The 20,438-nt window shown below is 37.4% G+C and overlaps 1 protein-coding gene across 1 annotated transcript in view; it reads right to left on the reverse strand.

The window, feature by feature from the left end:
• Nucleotides 1-20,438, reverse strand: part of dcc.S (DCC netrin 1 receptor S homeolog) — a 479,548-nt gene that overhangs the window by 275,117 nt on the left and 183,993 nt on the right. Inside the window, exon 2 of the mRNA XM_018244588.2 lies at nt 17,349-17,669. Coding sequence (XP_018100077.1) covers nt 17,349-17,669 — 321 coding nt within the window. The remainder of the gene's footprint in view (nt 1-17,348; nt 17,670-20,438) is intronic.

The raw sequence follows: 20,438 nt of genomic DNA on the forward strand, positions 1-20,438 counted from the left end.
TGCAGTGTAAATGCTACACTTTTAGAAGCTATTGCCATTATTTTCCCCACAACGGAGCATTTTCCAGAATTCCAGTGCATTGAGCATGAGAGCTGTGGTCATTCGCCCTTCGATGCAAATTGAACTTAATTGGTCAGACAAATCCAGTAGCATTTAATGTAAAAGTAACGTGTGTTTTTGATTCTTTTGGCACATCTTGACTATGCCTATTGATGCAAGCTGCTGTGGAAGCCCTCCAACTACAGCTTGGTTTGGAGATGGCAACAGCTCCAGTGTATCCCGGGATCAATAAATGCAACATTGCTCAAGGCGGAAATAAATGCATTATTTCCAAGTGCAAATGCTTTGAATTATGCTTATGGCATTATAAAAGCCCACTTTTCAAGTTGAGAGCAACTGGTCCATGAAGTCAATATGCTCTTCCACAACAGCCCAATAACCATACCTAGAAATGCCAATGGAAAGGCATTTCCTTCAACTAGAATATTAATGCGCTAAAAACATCCAACCTAGTCAATGTCACTCATAATTTCAGATAAACTTGACTTTAGATCTGTGAATCAGCCCAATAGGTATTCTATTTGTAAGATGCTGATTCTTCTGAATAATATAAACTCCAAAGTAGATGTTGACTCATAAACCTCATAAATTCATGGGCAATTTCATGTTGTGTAATGATAATCAATTTATGCCTCACAAGTCATTGCATGAATCAACCCAAACTAGACAAAAACATATGAAGAAATATATAATAATAAGAATAATAAGAATATGGTTTGGTTCAGAAAAAAATAACATCACAAAATGAGAAAAACTATAACTAAAATAAACTCTTCTAGTGTCTTTGCAGGGAATTGTGGTAGTGCAAGAGCTAGGAGTTGCAGTATTTGACTAGTCAGCTTTCCAGGATGATAAACAGCTAAACATTTTGCTTTGTGATATAGAGAAATGAGTTAATTACCTGTTAATTAGAGTTCTCCCAAAACTCTGGCCTGTCAGCAATATCCGATAATTGAGCTGTTTGCCTCAGCTTCAGGGAATGTATCTGGATTCCGAAAGCACATAAATAAGAAACGGAGGCAAATCACTCTTTTTTCCTTAACCCCTGAGATTGCGAGGTGTGAAGTTATAAAGTCATTGCTCTGAACTGTCTCCATTAAAATGGCTTAAGACTTTGGAAAAAACTAAAATACTAAGGAACCGAAAAGTGGAAAATAGAAACTTTGATATCATTTTCGTTTGGGTGAGCATAAGCAGGAAACCCTACCAGCCAGTGCTTTTGGTAGATCAGTGGTTTTCAGACTTTTTCAATTTAAGTTCCCCCTTTGACGTCCAACAGTTGATTAGGGCACCTACATCTTTATGGGAAGGTAACAGATATGTGAAAGCTTTTCTGCATTAGTCATTTGGAAGAATATTCATGGCAACCAACAAATTATATCTTCAAATCTCACTATCACAGACTTTTAGTATAGGACAGGCATTGCCTCTATACTTCATCCTAAATGAGCCAAGACCCTTCTAGGAGGACCAGCCCCACAGTTTGTGAACCACTGGAAGTAGATGTGGTTGCTTTTCATAACAAAAGGAGATGCTACTTAAGCCTACACCATCTGAAAGAGATTGAAACTCTTCCAGATGAGGAGTTGATTCAGAAGAACAAATTGAGCTTAAGGAGGCTGAGGATCACTCCACCATGGATACAAGTGTTTAAACATGCTGTACATTATACTGCAAAGAAGAATAAGAAAATTAGTCTTTAGGTTTTCTTAATCCTTTGTTTGACTCTCCAACTTAAACAATTTTGATGCCATTCCAGAGGCCGAGGCCACTAACCAATGGCAATGGGCAGTAAGGTACAGTACAGTAAGGGGCAGATTTATCAAAGGTTGAGGTCGAATATAGAAATTTATCATGTACTGTTTCTTTAAAATGCGACCGACCATTCGCCCTCTAAATCCTTCTAAATTGCTGTTTTAGTCTATGGGGGCCTCCTAGAACCTATTTGGAGTAAATTAGTGGACTAAGGGTTTTTTTTTGGGGAAAAACATCGAAACAAATTCGATCGAATTCGCTATTCCTTTGATTCATATGATTCTAATTTGGCTGAATACGGACCTATTCCATCAAAAACGGACCTATTTGACCAAAAAAAAAAAACTTCGACTTAATTTCGGTTGGTCTTTTTGAATTCGAATTTCTACATTTTTTCAATTAAAATTCGACCCTCGATAAATATGCCCTAAGTTGCAGCTAAATGATTGCTTTTAAAAGCAATCTACCATTGGTTTACTACCTCTCTTTCCTACATACTCTCCATCAAACCCCCAACCAAAGATCAATACAGTAAAACTTTGCATGTTTTGTTTCATATTAAGTGGCAAATTTACAAAATCTGGAAAATATTTTTCCTGTTTCTTGATCTTTTCCACAAGTTTAAATCCAGGGAAAATATATTCTTTACCAGATGAGACGCTCCTACAGGCAGCAAATATGCCATGAACAAATGAGTGGCTTTTTAAATGAGCATTTTTTTATCGAATGCTGCAAAACTAGCAGTTCAAATTTGTTTACAGAAATGTATTTTGTCCCAAGTGTGACTTTTTATAAATAGGAACACTATTCTCACTCATGAAACAAAAACATGTTTACTTGAATTCAAACAAGAAAATGAATTTGATAGGCAGAAAATCAGCCCCTATGTGTAAGTAAACAAATATAATGAAGGCACAGTATGGAAAATTCAGAAAATTGCTACAGGGTAAAATTTTTGCCGCTAGCAAGCCGGTTCATTTACATACATGTAACAACTTCCCATGACAAGTGTTACTTAGCAGAAAAATGTAATGTGAGCTAGCAATAGAAAGTGCTAATTAATAGCAATCCTCACGTGATACCAGGCTTACACATACGGATATAGCAATACAGCAATGCTCGCTGCAGAAAGACCTCAGTGAGGAAAAAAACAGTGCCTGTAACACAGCAAAAGTCAATCAATTTCAATAATTAATCTTACAGGATAGGGCCACACAAATGGCAGACATGCACTCATCCTCCAAGTGCCAAAACTAGATTCTGCTGGGGTTAAGAAAAACATCACAAAATGAGAACAATTAGGAATATATTTAACTAAAATGAACCCTTATAGAGCCTTTGCTGGGAATTCCAGGAGTGCAAGAGCAAGGAAGTTGCAATATTTGTCTACTCAGCTTTCCAGGATGATAAACAGCAAAACATTTTGCTCAGGTTCTTCTTCTATGGAAATTCATTAACGTGGTCCGCATGAATCCACTAAGATTGTGTTTTCCAAGCTTTTCCTCCTTTAATTACCGTAGTCCTCCAGCAGACCCACACTCCTATGTTAGGGTCCCTCCACCTTTATTGACTATGCCTAATACCCATAATGCATTAATGGAAAAACATAACTCCCACTGGGCACAGGTTACCTCCATAGTAATTCTTGTACAGTGGAAGCTTTACATCCCCTTAAATATAGAATAAAGTTTTCAGCTGAAACAACCTCTGAATTGAACATCTACATCAGATGATAGCTCCCTAATTTGTGCCAATGAGCCAGAATATTCTGCTTTTTTTATAAATCTCCTTCTCTCGCCTCTCCAGTTGCATCCTTGTCTGAAAGAGCTTGCAATTGGTCCTTGACAGATAGCAGATAAAAGTTTTTGCATAACATTACAGTATATTTTCGGGAAGTGTTCTATTTTTTTATTCAGTATCCTAGTCAGGGTACCCTGACATCAAGATGTAGCAATGACATTCTTTTTATGCTGGTCTTGGAGACTTAACATTTCATATCTCAGAAATAATGCCATACTGCTAGTCTATCATTATCTGTAAATCTCAAAAGAAAGGCACAGTTCGCTGCCCCCAAGTCCCTCCGATGAAAGGAGGTTGGATATTTTTATTGCTCTAATGCAAGAGGAAAAGAACTGATATTTTTCTTGTTTGGTTTTCTTTCAAAGGAGTTGGATCGACCTATTCTTCTGCGGTATTAGGTGTACAACAATAGGTCTGTTTTTTATTCAGGAGTTAGTGGAACATCTATCCACCAGGGACCTTCCATTCAGCAGCTCTTTAAAAATTAAATAAGGAAACCTCAGATGGGGGAACATTTGGGATTATTTGAAGTTTTGCTATTTACTGTTGATTTAACTTTATTTGCCCTAAAACAATTTATTTAACATGTTATTTGATCTGCAGTAATACAGTTATATAAAAACAAGGACCAATGCATTCAAACTCCAGCTCCTGTCTGGGTTATTAAGTTATTTAAATGAAAACAAAAGCTGGAAATCAAACAGAACTGCAAAACTCATACATGCATAGATTTATGATATTTCTTAATTTTATTTTGTGTGTGAAATTAATTACACTTTCTAAACATATGGGACCAGATTGAGTTCGGTGACTTGAAAACTACATTGAATATGGAGTTCTGCAATTGAATTGCACTGCATCACGTCACGTTGGTGGCTGAATTTTGTGGTATATGTTTAGTTATGCACTCCAACTGGTTTTTAATACTTTTTGAAATTTATGATCATTTGAGAGCCACAAAAATAGATGGGATTTGCAAATATGCCTTTTTCACTCATCCAAACCTGCTATTGGAATGTCATCCCTGTAACGCTAATCAAATAATGGACAAGATTCAATTTGTTGAGAAAAACTCAATCTCTTAATCTGATTCCAAATTTCCCCATTGGCTTCTGTTGAGTTTTTTATGTGATAAAATATATAATTTGTCTCTCTTTTAATAGCATCTGGCCCATTAATTCAAATCCTTTGAATTCATAGTATAGTTGTGACTGGGTGCTTCTGTTGATTTTTCATGGTGTAGTTTAATAATTCACTCTACCTTATACAATTTTATTCCTGAACCAACAAGTGTATTTTTTTAGCTGTAATATTGGTGTGTACTGTATACAGTCATCTCTGGTCATTGTCCTGTGCATTTAGAAAGAGCCAGCACTTCACAATGAAACTGCTTTCAGATAAGCTAATGTAGGAGATCAGACACTCCTTTTCCCTGTTCTGCTTGTGACATCACAGAGCCCAGTTACAGGCAGAGAAGTGACCAATTGGCTGGAAGCCCCAGAGGATATCTGGGAAAAAGAGGAGGATCCAGTGGTTTGGTGCCAAATGCAAGGGGTTATCAGAGAGAGAAGTGATAAAAGCACCCCTGCAGTATCCAGACAGAACCATTGTGTGTGTGAAACTGTCCTGGAGGGCAAACGGGCTGCTGTTTTGTGCTGTGCAGATCTAGATAAGAGTTCTGCTTTTCTAGAAGTACAGTGAGAACCCATCATGTTCCCTGTTAAACTGCTAGAGACTCAGGGGGTGAAAGGTGCCACTGTTGAGATTGACCCTGCTGCAGAGCTGCCTGTAATCTCCAGTGTGACTGCCTACGAGAGCACCCCTGTGAGTGAGCCACTGTGTGAGGACAGGTCTTGTTCATGCACCTGTCACGTGGGAGCAGCTACTGAGTTCCAAAGGGAGAGTTACTTTTGGGAAAGAAAGTGCTACCGGGAGAAATAAAAGGTATTTGGGGAGGGACATTTCATTTGAATTGAACTGTGTCTTGTTTAATCCCTTCCGGATTTGGACTGTGATTATAAAAAGACTGTGTTAGTTAGACAGTCAGTGGGATATTTACTAGAGAGTTAGATAGGCCCCCACTTGTCCCCAGTGCAGGAGAGTTCTATATATTAGACTGCATGTTTGTTTCTATCTTTTACAGCTTCTATATAAAGTTATAGTTGGCTACTGAAAATTGTGTTTATTTTCAAAGTGCAATTCCCCTGAGGTGAATTTCCTCAGTGCCCACTACGTGGAGGCACTGCTTTAGTAATCCCAATATCCTAGTATCTTTCATGCAAACAGGTCCAGGTCTGTCTAACTGCACCAAAGTAAGTGAGTATACCAACAAAGGTTTCTACTTACTGTAATTGGAGGAATCACAGTTGGACTTGAATTTTTACTACTGAGAGCTATTTTCAGATCTATAACGGAGCTTTTATCTTGATACATTCACATTGTTCTGCTGATTGGCTGCTGGTGGAAAAGGGAGGGGTGATATCAATCCGGCATGCAGTGCAGCAGTAAAGAGTGACAGAAGCTTATCAGTATACAAGTCACATGACCGAGGGCACCTAGGAAACTAACAACACATCTAGCCTTTTGTCAGATTTCAAAATTAAGTATAAAAAATCTGTTTGTTCTTTTGAAAAACAAATTTCAGTGCAGAATTCTACTGGAGCAGCACTATTAATTGATTTGTTTTGAAAAAAAAACACCTTTTCCTCTGCAGAATCCCTTTAACTAAATTATTTCCAGAACCCACAATTCATTGGTAGTGTAACATGCAATTAGCCAGGGGCTTCATTTTTTGCCCACAGTTGACATGAGCATCGCAAACTGACCCTCATTAGTGATGGGCGAATTTATTCGCCAGATGCGAATTTGCGGCGAATTTGCGCGATTCGCCGCCAGCGAATAAATTCGCGAAATGCCCGCGAAAATTCGCAGCAAAAATTCGCCGGCGTCAAAAAAAAATTTTCCGAAAAAACGGACGCCGGTGCCAAAAACGGGCGCCGGCATCAAAAACGAGACGCCGTCGCGATTTCGCGAATTTTTCACAAAATTCGCTAATTTTTCGGCGAAGCGAAACGGCGCAAATTCGCCCATCACTAACCCTCATGGATCCTGCCACCTAGAAGGATATCTATCAAACATTTCAATAGAAAGTTGCAATGTGCATAGTAAAGAAGTCATGAAATAGTGACACATTTACCATGATTAGCAATTATAATAGTTAATTTATAAGTTATAGTTATTAATGATAAAATAACAGTTGTGCTGTCTTGCCAAAAATATTTTCTTACTTTATTTTCAAGCAAGTTCAGAGTGGAGCAAAATCACAAGGAAATGAATGATTATCAGTTTGCTTGAATGGTGAAGATAGCCTTGCCATTGACTTCTATGGCATCTGGACACGTTTTAGTTTACATCATTTTAATTTCACATTTTCACTATTTTTTTATAACAACCCCAGGTGATTTTGACCACAATTATTGATGATTAAGCCCTTGATCATTACAGCCTTTCAAAAGACTGAATGAAATGGTTTCTCCTAAGCTGTATAATGAGTCCTCAGGGGTACCTTATGCTATGACTCCATGGGGCAGATTTACTAAGGGTCAAATTTCGAAGTTAAAAAAAACTTCGAAATTCGACCCTCGAATTGGAATCCTTCAACCTTGAATATCCAAGTCGAAGGATTTTTAGAGTATTCGAATAGAAATTGAACGGTTCGAACGATTGTTAGCGATCGATCGAAGGATTTCTATTCGATCAAAAAAACGTAGAAAAGTGCTGTGGAAGGTCCCCATGTGCTAACATTGCACTTCGGTAGCTTTAATTTGGCGAAGAATGAAGTCGAAGTTTTCGATTATCGAATGGTCGAATATTCAAACGATTTTTACTTCGAATCGAAGGCGAAGAAAATTCGAAGTCATAGTATCCTATTCGATGGTCGAAGTATCCAAAAAATTACTTCGAAATTCGAAAATTCACTTGAGCTTAGTAAATCTGCCCTATCTGTAGATTTTTATTATTTCTTTATTGTTCTAGACTAAACGTTTTCTAAAGTCACCATAGCATCTGCTTCAAGTCATTTCCCTCTCCTTCCAATTCGCAGAATGAGTTAATGAACAGTAGGCACTATTTATTGTTTTTAGGATGACACTTTTGCTTCATAGATCACATGTTCTGCAATTAAAATTGATTTTTCTGTCTGATAAATGTCTGACCTAGGGTAATAGAGGATCTTAGTGGAGACACTAACTGCAGAATGTGAAGGTCAGCTGGTACTGTAGATAGACAACTAAGATACTGTATGCCTAATAATTTCCTGAGGGGGATTGATCAAAATGCAGTTTTGATCTCCATCTGCTGTAGTTGGTCTGCCAACCATATTGAAGTTTCCTATTGATTTGACAGCCAGGCAGTCATATTTATGTGATGTGTTGAAACTACATATTGTTTGCCTTTACTTCTGTTTATGAGTCATGTCCTGAGCTGCAGTTTGTCTAGGATGCATACATGGCTATAAAGAGATGCTGTTTTTTGCCCGTATTCACAAATTTGCTTAATTCCAACTTAGATAAAAAAATACACTCCTAATGAAACAAACTGTGATCCTAGGCCACTCTCCAATATGCAATAGTTTAACATCTGTAATGACTTGAACGTTATATGTACATGGTGGGACAATTGATTAGGTCTTAGAAAGGAGACACTCTCTGCAAGAAGTTTGTATGTTTTCCCCTTGTTTAATTGTGTTTCCTGCATTTACTCCAGTTTCCTCCCACCCCCCAAAATCACACAGGAAAATTAAGTGGCTCTTGATTAAATTGGCCATCAAATTTGATGTAGATTGATCCAATGATTGATCCAGTGGTTTCTGCTAAAATTCACATTAGTGTGTTTGAATGTGCTCTCTCCGCTGATTATTCTGACTATTTGTGTCATCGAAACAAAGAAGCATCAGTTTGTTCTCCAGCCAAGATTCCAGTTTTCACAATGTGTTAAATGTTCTGTCATTACCAGACCTGTGAAGAAGGAGAGTCTTAAAGTGGACCCGTCACCCAGACATAAAAATCTGTATAATACAAGTCCTTTTCAAATTAAATATGAAATCCAATTTCTTTTTTTTATTAAAGCATTCATAGCTGTTGTAAACTCATTTAAAAATATCAGCTGTCAATCAAATATTGCCTGCCCCTCCTCTATGCCTAGGCATAGAGGCGGGGCAAGCAATTACTTTCACTTTCCATTCAGCACTTCCTAGGTGTCACTGCTCTCCCTACATTCCCCCAGTTCTCTTAACCATTTAATTGTGTATCCAGGGCATGGGGATGGACATCAGGTCCCCCATTCTGGTGCACAAACAAGACTCTGAGATGATGCAAGACTTGTATTTATAACAGTGTCCACAAAATGGCTCCTTCCTGCTTGCTATAATTATGAGTCCCAGACTGATGGAAACAAGATTCAAATAATTTATACAGTGTAATTATAGTTCATGTTGCTTGACTAACAGGATAAAATAGGATGTATTAAAAAAAAATTTTGGTGACGGGTCCCCTTTAAGGCTGGTAACTTGTGCTTCCCATTAGCACAAAGATCTGCTTGTGTTGCCAAGTCGCCAAATAAGTGGTTGACCATATGAGGCTGACCAAAATGTTCAGCACTGGCTCAAAACGTAATAATGTAGTCAACCTGTGAATTCATGATTTAATGAGTTCCAATGGCATTCAGATTTTCCCCCCATCCAATGAAAAAGATGTCCATAGACTTCAATTTGCAAAAGAAATTGTTGGCAAAAGAATTTTGACAAGTAAAAAAATTTGTGCTGCGTCAACAACAAATTGTTGTCCATAGATTTCATGTATTTGGCAAATTTTTCACCCTTTCTCAAATTTTCTGCAATTTGAAATGGGTCAGATTCACCCATCACTACTTACTGTATTATGACTGATCCCAAACAATTGGCTAAGAAGAAACACATTGCGCACTTCCATTATATTTAAATATATTTTGATTTAGCCTTGAGTGCTTCCACAATTTCCCTCAAATATTGTATATTGGCCTGAAGCTGTGGCATAGCTTCATGTGGTTTTTCAATAGCACCCCATACCCACCCCTTAAAACTAATGGTGGTCCTACACTTTTAGATATGGGCGTTGGTTTGGGCAATCCCTCTCTCTTAAAAGCCTTTACTGGCGGGGGAGGATTCAGCCTTCAAATTGAAACCAATGCTCAACACACACTGAACACAGGTAATGCTATTATGCAGAGAAATATCTCTTTTTTAAAATAAGTAAGTTAGGGACCGCCATATGGGGTTTACCTTGACGTGGTATGGTGGCTTTTCAATTTTATGATCATAACTTTGGTAACTAAAAACCCGTTTTGTAAACACATGCACTTGCATTTATACTGAATTATTTATGAGACAGGGGCCCAGGGAAGTGCATTGTAAGTAGCACTTCCATTATATTTAAATATATTTTGATTTAGCCTTGAGTGCTTCCACAATTTCCCTCAAATATTGCATTCAGATTTTCCCCCCATCCAATGAAAAAGATGTCCATAGACTTCAATTTGCAAAAGAAATTGTTGGCAAAAGAATTTTGACAATTAAAAAAATTTGTGCCGCATCAACAACAAATTGTTGTCCATAGATTTCATGTATTTGGCAAATTTTTCACCCTTTCTCAAATTTTCTGCAATTTGAAATGGGTCAGATTCACCCATCACTACTTACTGTATTATGACTGATCCCAAACCATAGGCTTAGAAGAAACACATTGCTCCCCACCATCTTTGATTTTGCTTCCAGTGGCCTCAAAGTAGGTGCTGTTTTAATCAGCTTGGAGGCAAGTGTTGGAGCATAAAGAACAGCTTCCTGCAAAACCAAATCACAACCCCTATTTTACACAATGTATAGCATATAAGAACTGACATCATCTTCTGAAACTTCCAAACACTTCCAACAATGCACAAGGGTAGAAACAACACTAGTGATGGGCGAATTTGGGCGGAAAAATCGCGATTTTCGCGAAACGGCGAAAAATTCGCGAAACGGCGCCGGCGTCTCGTTTTTGACGCCGGCGCCCGTTTTTTCGACGCCGGCGCCCGCTTTTGAATTTTTTCCTCGAATTTTCGCAGGCGTTTCGCAAATTTATTCGCTGGCGGCGAATCGCGCAAATTCGCCCCGAATTCGCGGCTGGCGAATAAATTCGCCCATCACTAAACAACACTAAACAGTAATATATATTGAGGACAAACAAATTAAGGAAAGAAACATGGATTCATCAGTTAGAGATGTCAGCTAATCCCAGTTTATTTTAGCCATAATTTCAAGAACATTTTGGACAGCACATAAGAGAATATCTCAAAACGTACCAGAACTGACCCTCTTGCTGGGTTTCCAGGTTATGTAACTGGTAGCAATATATAAAGTCTTAATAATACATGGAGTGGGTCACCCTAATAACATAGGGTTCGTTGAAATCTCTGATCAACGCATCCTACTCTACCTCTTTCTTTTCATAGAAAAGCAAGTCTAACTTCGTGTGAAACTTTGTACCATAATGATTCAATGGTTAATTTACTGCATGATGTCATTGGCTCAATCAATAAGACCACTAACAAGAAATACACTCAAGAAGACAGAATAATGAGTATCTGTATAAGAAACAATTTATAACCTTGGCTTGTTAAATTCTTGATATTTTTTATTGTCCTAAGTGCACAGTCTAATATGTAGGCTCTCACACAGTCTATTAAAGATTCCAATTATAAATAAGGAGCTGCACATTTGCTCTGAGATGTCTGTCTGAGATGTTTGAATGTTCTTAGCCCATTAAACCATAGAGTACTTTCCATATATATATATACATCCCGGAGCATGAACTCCAGCAACACACACAACATAAACACGGCTAATATGCTGTCAGGAAATGAAAGGCAGATCCAGCCCTTCCCCCTATTTCTTTCTTTCTATAACTACCCCCTTTAATTATAATACCATTCAATTTATAGTCTCTGTGAAATTGGAGGCTTAGGTTCCATACATTTATATATAGTTATATATAGTTTACTCCTTATCTCTTTCACTCTTATTGCTAATTTAAAGGAACAAGAACACCAGAAAATGAAAGTATTTTAAAGGAATGACAATATAATGTCCTGTTGCCCTGCACAGGTAAAATTGTCAAATTTGCTTCAGAAATTCTACTATAGTTTATATAAACAAGCTGCTGTGTAGCCATGGGGGCAGCCATTCAAGCACAGGATACACAGTAGATAACAGATAAGTACTGCTATAGTTTATATAAACAAGCTGCTGTGTAGCCATGGAGGCAGCCATTCAAGCACAGGATACACAGTAGATAACAGATAAGTACTACTATAGTTTATATCAACAAGCTGCTGTGTAGCCATGGGAGGGGGCAGCCATTCAAGCACAGGATACACAGTAGATAACAGATAAGTACTACTATAGTTTATATAAACAAGCTGCTGTGTAGCCATGGGGACAGACATTCAAGCACAGGATACACAGTAGATAACAGACAAGTACTACTATAGTTTATATAAACAAGCTGCTGTGTAGCCATGGAGGCAGCCATTCAAGCACAGGATACACAGTAGATAACAGATAAGTACTACTATAGTTTATATAAACAAGCTGCTGTGTAGCCATGTGGGCAGCCATTCAAGCACAGGAAAAACCGTAGATAACAGATAAGTACTACTATAGTTTATATAAACAAGCTGCTGTGTAGCCATGGGGGCAGCCATTGAAGCACAGGATACACAGTAGATAACAGATAAGTACTACTATAGTTTATATTCAGTCCCTGATCATATACAGTATCTAAACACATTATCTAGTGTTTAGGAAAATGTAAATACAGTATGTCTTTACATTTCTAGTTTACTTGCAATGTTTATATTATAGCTGGAGACATGGAAATGCTTTCTGTATGAAGAAAACTTTTACTGGAGGTCATTAAACAAATGCTTAGAATGAGAAAGAATCAACTGCTGGTCTGAATAATGAAAAACCATAAAATAAATTAAATGATAAGAGTGCTTCAGATTTTTTTGAATGGCTCTGCCTTTAACTGTATTAAAAAGTAACTATCTTTGGGATTGGGGTAGGTGTTTGGTAAGTCTTCAGTAATGCATGTGTGGCTTTTGGAAGTGATCATTTTAACCTGATGCTTTATTTTCAATTACTGAACCTTCTTTATATTCCTTGAGCATTCCGCTAAAGGTTAGCTGTTCTGGGCTGTAAACAACTCTGCCATCCTATTAAATATAACCTCTGAAACACATATATATTTCAAATATAAGAGGTTTGCAGTTGTATTAGAGGTTAAAAAGAGCAGAATGAGCAAGGAAATTACACTAGGGATGCACCGAATCCAAGATTTGGCCAGGATTCGGCCTTATTCAGCAGGATTCGGATTCGGCCGAATCCTTCTGCCAGGCCGAACCGAATCCGAATCCTGATTTGTATATGCAAATTAGGGGCGGGGAGGGAAATCTCGTGACTTTTTGTCACAAAATAAGGAAGTAAAAAATATTTTCCCCTTCCCACTAATTTACATATGCAAAATAGGATTTGGTTCGGTATTCGGCTGAATCTTTAGAGAAGGATTCAGGGGTTTGGCTGAATCCAAAATAGTGGATTCGGTGCATCCCTAAATGACACATTCAGACTTAGTAATGAAAAGACTTTGTATAAACTGGCTAATGATCTTCATGTGACAGTGGGGATATGGTTCAACACATGGTGCACTCGTGTTTTTAACAATTTTGTGACTATGAGTGCTTAGGTGGCATAAATTTTGACGACCATGTCAATTCTGACGCGCGGGTCAATTTTGACGGTGCCGTTAAAGTCAATAGGCGTCCAAATAATGTTGACGTGCGACGACTTTGACGCAAGCGACTTTTCCGATGGCAAAATGCGCCCATCACTAGTCAAGAGCCCCTTTTTCCAAAAAAAACTACAATACTTACACCCCAGTAATATAGTTCTTCTCTTTGTTTATATTAGAAGCAATTGTATACAGTATGTTTGGAGAGAGCAAAACCAAAAAGGTACTGCATACATTTGGGAACTGGTGAAAATATGTGATTTATTGAAACAACTGGTGAAAATAGGTGATTTATTGAAAAAAAAAATCCAACGTTTCGAGCACTGATGTGCACTTCATCAAGGACTAACAAAGAGTGCAAAGATATGTTAGCTGACATATTACATGGGTAAGGATGAGGGAACTTTTTCGCCAGGTAAATTTTTTAGAATCTGTGCTTGAATTTTACCATGTGGTCTGTAATGTCTGGTAAAAAGTGGGACACTTTTACCCTCTTGCTACATCCCTGCATCAGGATATACCATATCTCCAAGATTTGCACATGTGCATTTCACTGCCACCTCCAAGTGTCAGTTGGATGGAATAGGAAGCCTCTGCATCAGGACCAGCCAACAAAAAACATCTTAACCACAATGTAAGTTCACCTTTCTGTTGAATCAAATGTATTTCAACAAAGTTTTGCACATTTTTCTGTGATTACGAGGATATTTTTTTTTATCTAAGGGAAACGTCTCAATTTCGCTAAATTTTTACTATAGATGTGTGTTTTTTTTTAATTGCACTCCTGCTGCTGTCCCAAAGTTCTACACATCTCCTATTGATAATTGGATATTTAATTGATAATTGGGCATTGGCTGATTCCACTGTCTAGGCCAATGTGACTGGAACTGCTTTGCTTGGGAGAGTAGGATAGACCAACATCTTCTATGATGATGCTTGAAATGGGATAGATTTTAAGCAACGTAGTGGAACCCTGATTCTAACAACTTTAATAAGCTCAAGTCAAGTCAATGAAACTAGGGGGATTCATTAATCAATTAATTGATTTCTTTGTTTATGTGGTTTACCATTTTATTTTTCTCCCATGTATCCCATATATAGTTAAACGACTATTTTTGGCTAATAAACCCAACCAATATCAAATTTGTACAGATTGCCAACAAAATAGCGCTCCATTTTCAGGCTGTTGATAGCACAACTATACAGTATTAGAACTGTTGTAATACATTTGCTTTTGCTTAGACTAAGCAATTGTAACTGTTGACAATAATATGTTGATTTGTTTTATTTGTTTAGTTGGAGGGAAAATAATCATCTAATTTCCTCCCTCAGTAGTTGCATATTGGTAATTAAACATTATGCCAAATAAAAGATATGGAGAATGACTACTTAATAGTCAGTGAGGCTTAAAAAGGTTCCAGCAAAGGCATTAGCACTGCCTGTATGCTCTTGGGTTTAATAAATACCTTCACATTTTTGACAAGGATAGACCATTCCATCGACTGTATATATACTGGAGAGCCATAATCACAGACATTTTAACATGTTAACATAGAGATAATGGGTTCTGTATAAACAAACCCCTCCATTACCAAAGCTGAAGTCTTTGTAAGGTTCTGAGATAAGTATCAGCTCACTATACAGAGAGTTTATCGTGAACTGGTAACTCCCTGTTCCTCTACCAACTCTGACTTCAGGAAGTTGGAAACTGAACATAATTTCAGTTTATGGTTTAGTGCATGACAAGACAATACGCACACTGTAGATGTTTCTTGATCAGATAGACAAAATTAAAATTCAGCACAAACTTTAGTTATAAAGGTCACCTAAAAAGGGGGATTACTGTGCCGTTAAGAGTAAAGTAATGATCTTACTATTCTGCACTAGTGATGGGCGAATTTGCGACGTTTCGTTTTGCCGTAAAATTTGCGAATTTCCCGTGAAATTCGCGAAATGGCGAAAAATTCGCAAAACGGCACCTATTTTTGACGCCGGCGTCTGTTTTGGCGGAAAAAAAATTTCGGGCGAATTTTCGCGGGTGATTCGCGAAATTATTCGCTGGCGGCGAATCGCGCAAATTCGCGCCTGCCGAATAAATTCGCCCATCACTATTCTGCACAGATACTTGCAAAATTGTAAGAACATTGTTAGAAGAAGTAGAGTTTCAGGGTGTTTACAGTTCTCCCTGAGAATCAATAAAAAATTATATTTGTTCCCCTATATCCATTTAATTGAATACAAATTTATTGATTCCCCCCTCAGTTTCTGGTTGTTATCAAGTTACACAAACTGTCACCAGCCAACTGGGATATTTCATGCATGAGGTCAATCCATGTAAGCAAGGAGCCAATCAAAATGTTGCCAGCGGTGTAGACAACGGGACGGTCACATAAATTATCAGCGCCCTACAGCTGTAGCTTGTGTAAATGTTTATTTCCAGTAATAGATGCTTGTTATGGATGTAGTCCGCACATGCAGGTGGACAGAGGACAACTCATCAACCAAAATGTTTCCCTGTAGCGGTTTCAAATTATATTTATCAAGAATCAATCATCTTGAGGACTTGGCTTCTTCTATTCCCTGCTTCTCATGTGTGCCTAAGAACCTGAACAACCAGAACCAGCTTTAGGTAACATGTACAGTTAAATGCATGATCATTGGCTGGTTAAACTGGGGGAGGGTACAAAGGGGCACATAAATGTATATTTTCTATAATAGTATATGTTCTATAATCTAATCCACAATGTCTGGTATTTTTACAATACAACATAGAGGATTGATCTTCATACTGCCTGAATGTCCTGCCGATAATATTCTTATGTTATATGATACGTAGCAATTCACCAAATACATCATTTTAAGATTTTTTTATAAATCATGAATCCACCAAGAATAGTACAGATGAATATCAAAAAGAATCATAACCATAATGTGCATATAAATATATTCAGAAAAATTCATACAAAATGGCAATATCTGGTAACAATGTCACCCTCAGTTCTCCAGAGCTCGAAAATAACATGAATTAGGACACTACTGTAGGTATCAATTTTCAAATTTCAGTTTTTTCAAATGAAATCACAACAAAAAACTCAACGGCAAGCAGATTTATGGATTAACTCTAATTGAACAAATTCAATCACATTCATTTGTTGAAGAAAATTTGATCAGAATGCAAATCATATTGTTGCCCTTTGCTGTTCCCTTCATTTTTGCAAATTTGAAAGAAAATGAATAAAATAGCTTCAATGTTGAAAACATAATTCCCACTGACTTATATAGAAGTTCTCAGGTTTTAGCTGCCACATTGTTTCATTAGTCTTTTTGATATTTTTTTTAAATTGAAAATTCAATTTTGTAAAACTCAACTTTTGAAAAAAATTGAGATTCTGTATTTTCACAGTGATTTACATGAATTGTGAGAAAATGTGATCTTGAAAATTTGATTTTGTAAAACTCACATTTTGAAAACATTTAAGACTGTATTTTTTCTCAGTTACTTTTTTGAATAGTGGAAAAAAATTGATATTGTGCTTTTCTACCAAACGTGTTTGGTGTCAGTTTAGCCAAATTCCAGCTGATTTTGAATCTGGTAAAAAGAACTTTAATGCTACCAAATTTTAAACCAAATCCTAGATTCAATTCATTCCTAAGAATATTGTTGTTATTATGTTACACCTATATTGTTCTAACAGTAGTATAGAAAAGTTTCAATATCAATCTTATATAATAAGGAATATAAGAATTTTGCTGTAAATTCAGAATATTCAGTATTCATCTAAACCCCAATATTATGATTGCTGTATTTTTTAGCTCATCAGTCTATCAATCCTCTAAAAGAAAACTAAAATAGAAAATTGAAAATCTTACCTGCAACTATTGCTTTAGCTGTCCGACTGACTATTGTTCCAACACCATCTAAGGAAGCTTCACACTGGTAAACACCCTCATCCGGTCTGTGGTGCCTGGAGTGGACCACATTCTGTATTAGGAGAGACCCAGTGGGGAGTTGCTGTCTTCTTTCATCTATTGCCAAATTCAGATAAACTCCATCCTTCTTCCACTTGATTATTGGTGGTCCCCGATCAGATTGTGCTGAGCAGTTAAGAACAATATTGCCTCCACGCATGGTAACGACATCTGATGGTTCAGACAGGAACCATAACGATGTAAAACTGTTGACCTGTGAACCTGAAACAATAAGAACAACAAACACTGTTTAGGATACATAGGCCCACCATGGACTGATTAGTTCATTAAACAGAGGACAGAACAGATTTTTTTTATATAGACGACATACAAATACAAGAGGTCCTCTTGGTATGATGGGCAAGAAAGGACTCTTGAGAAATGACTTGTGAAATAGAGCTTATCAGTCCATTCCAACGGTGTACTTTAATTTGTTTTAAATACACTACATAGTAATTAGGAGGAATGAATAAACACCTTGCCTACTGAGCTTACAATCTAACAATTGACTACATTCCTTCCTGCTCCACTACATACAGAAAAACTGATAATGTTTAAGGACTTCTCTCCTAGGAATACATTAATTGACTGCCCTATTATAACATGAGCCAATGAAACACTGCGAATGTACATGTATAATTACAGAGCTCTCTCACCGCGGCACCGGCAGCACAATGTTATTTACAGCTTTTTATGGCCAACTATAATGTTGTTTGTTTCTTGCAAAGGACACCTGCTTTGTGGGAGTCTGCTTAGTAATGTGATAAACTAATTTGTACTTAAGACTTACACTTTAATCGTTGTTTTGCTCCCTGCCTTCTTAACCAAGGGAACACATTTTCTACATTTGCATGAATTAGCATAATGGCACCATAATTAAACTGTTCTTTACATGGGACAAGTGAGTCCCTTCAATCTATCTTAATAACTCACAGCGGGAAGGTAGCAAACAACGCCTCTACTTATTGGGGAATCATAATACATACAAACACCCTCACTGAGACTGTGTTGGATGTGATTCATACCCATCATCAAGCCACAAAAGCCTGAAATTACAAACACACTAATAAATATCAATTATCTCAAAGATACATCTCCAAGATGTCCTCAGAGCAAATTTAATGCTCACCGCTGTGTGGAACGAGTGATAGATGCCAAAACGGCTATGCAAGTGTTCTGTACAACTGCTCAGCGCTTCTCCCATGGAATATCATCAGTTTATGTGCAATATCTCTGATGTAGGCTCTCATACAGAATTCTGCTTCACACAAGACAAATAATAAGCTGGTCTACAAATAATCTCAATAGTCTGAGCATGCGAGTTTGAGTTAAAAATGTGGGAATATTTGAATGTGGGAATAATCTTTGAGTTTTCATGCTATTTATTAAAGCATTCTATAAAAATCCTGGTTACAAAGACACTGAAAGCCTCAATTATCAGTACCCTAGGCCGCTTCTATTTTGATGATGTGACAATAAAGGTCCATGCGCAGACCCTTTCCCTTCTGTTAGACCCTTCAAGCAAGATTCTGCCCCAGCTGTGTGATGCCTGCGTCTCAAGTGCTTGTAATGCAAAATTAATTTCACTTTTTAAATGACACAGAGGGGAAACAATATTTCTTAATTCATTTTGTTAAAAGTTAGGAGTTCTATTATGAAAGAACCATATCTAGTTCTAGTTATGAAAGAACCATATCAAGCTAAACTGCTGAGCTAAGAACAAGGGTCTAGTTCAGTGATCCCCAACCAGTGGTTTGTGAGCAAAATGTTGCTCACCAACCTTTTGGTTGTTGCTCCTAATGGTCCTAATGGTCTGAAAGCAGGGGCTTATTTTTGAATTCTTGGCTTGGAGGCAATTGCATCCATGATTGCATAAAACCAGATGTATTGCCAAAAAGAGCCTCCTGTGAGCTGCCAGTCCTCATAGGGACTACAAAACAGAGAATCACAACACTTATTTGGCGTCCCCAGGAACTGTTTTCATGCTTGCGTTGCTCCATAACTCTTCTTACAATTGAATATAACTCATGGGTAAAAAAGATTGGGGACTCATGGTCTAGTGGATATTGCTGGTTATCTGAAAGGGAAGACTGATAGAAGGTTCAAAGGATTTTAGTTGTTTTCATATCAAATGTTATGTGTTTCAAATATCATTGAATATGCTTTTGATATATTCAGTAATTATTAATATGAAAAGCTCTGGCCATATCACCCAAAAGATTATGCCACGTATTATACTCATTATAGTGAATGCCGTGCCATATATGTGCCCACTTGCAACATCCTCACTTCTTTCTAATAGTCCTAACTAGCCAGAATGCCGTCAAACCAGGCAATTTAGTTGCCCACGTGACACTGCATATTCAAATAACATCAAGTCTGTACATATGGGGGCCGATTCACTAAGGGTCGAATATCGAGGGTTAATTAACCCTCGATATTCGACTAGGAATTAAAATCCTTCGACTTCGAATATCGAAGTCGAAGGATTTAGCGCAGATAGTTAGATCGAACGATCGAAGGATAATTCCTTCGATCGAACGATTAAATCCTTCGAATCGAACGATTAAATCCTTCGAATCGAACGATTCGAAGGATTTTAATCCAACGATCGAAGGAAAATCCTTCGATCAAAAAAAGTTAGCCAAGCCTATGGGGACCTTACCCATAGGCTAACATTGACTTCGGTAGCTTTTAGATGGTGAACTAGGGGGTCGAAGTTTTTTTTAAAGAGACAGTACTTCGACTATCGAATGGTCGAATAGTCGAACGATTTTTACTTCGAATCCTTCGATTCAAAGTCGTAGTCGAAGGTCAAAGTAGCCCATTCGATGGTCGAAGTAGCCCAAAAAAAACTTCAAAATTCAAAGTTTTTTAACTTCGAATCCTTCACTCGAAGTTAGTCGGCCCCATAATGATGGTTCTCTTTGTTTTTCCCCCTATTTTATTCCTTTAAAAAAGAAAACAATTTGTTAATCAAGAAATTCACGT

This window comes from Xenopus laevis, chromosome 1S, assembly GCF_017654675.1.
Source record: "Xenopus laevis strain J_2021 chromosome 1S, Xenopus_laevis_v10.1, whole genome shotgun sequence".
Classification (NCBI taxonomy): domain Eukaryota; kingdom Metazoa; phylum Chordata; class Amphibia; order Anura; family Pipidae; genus Xenopus; species Xenopus laevis.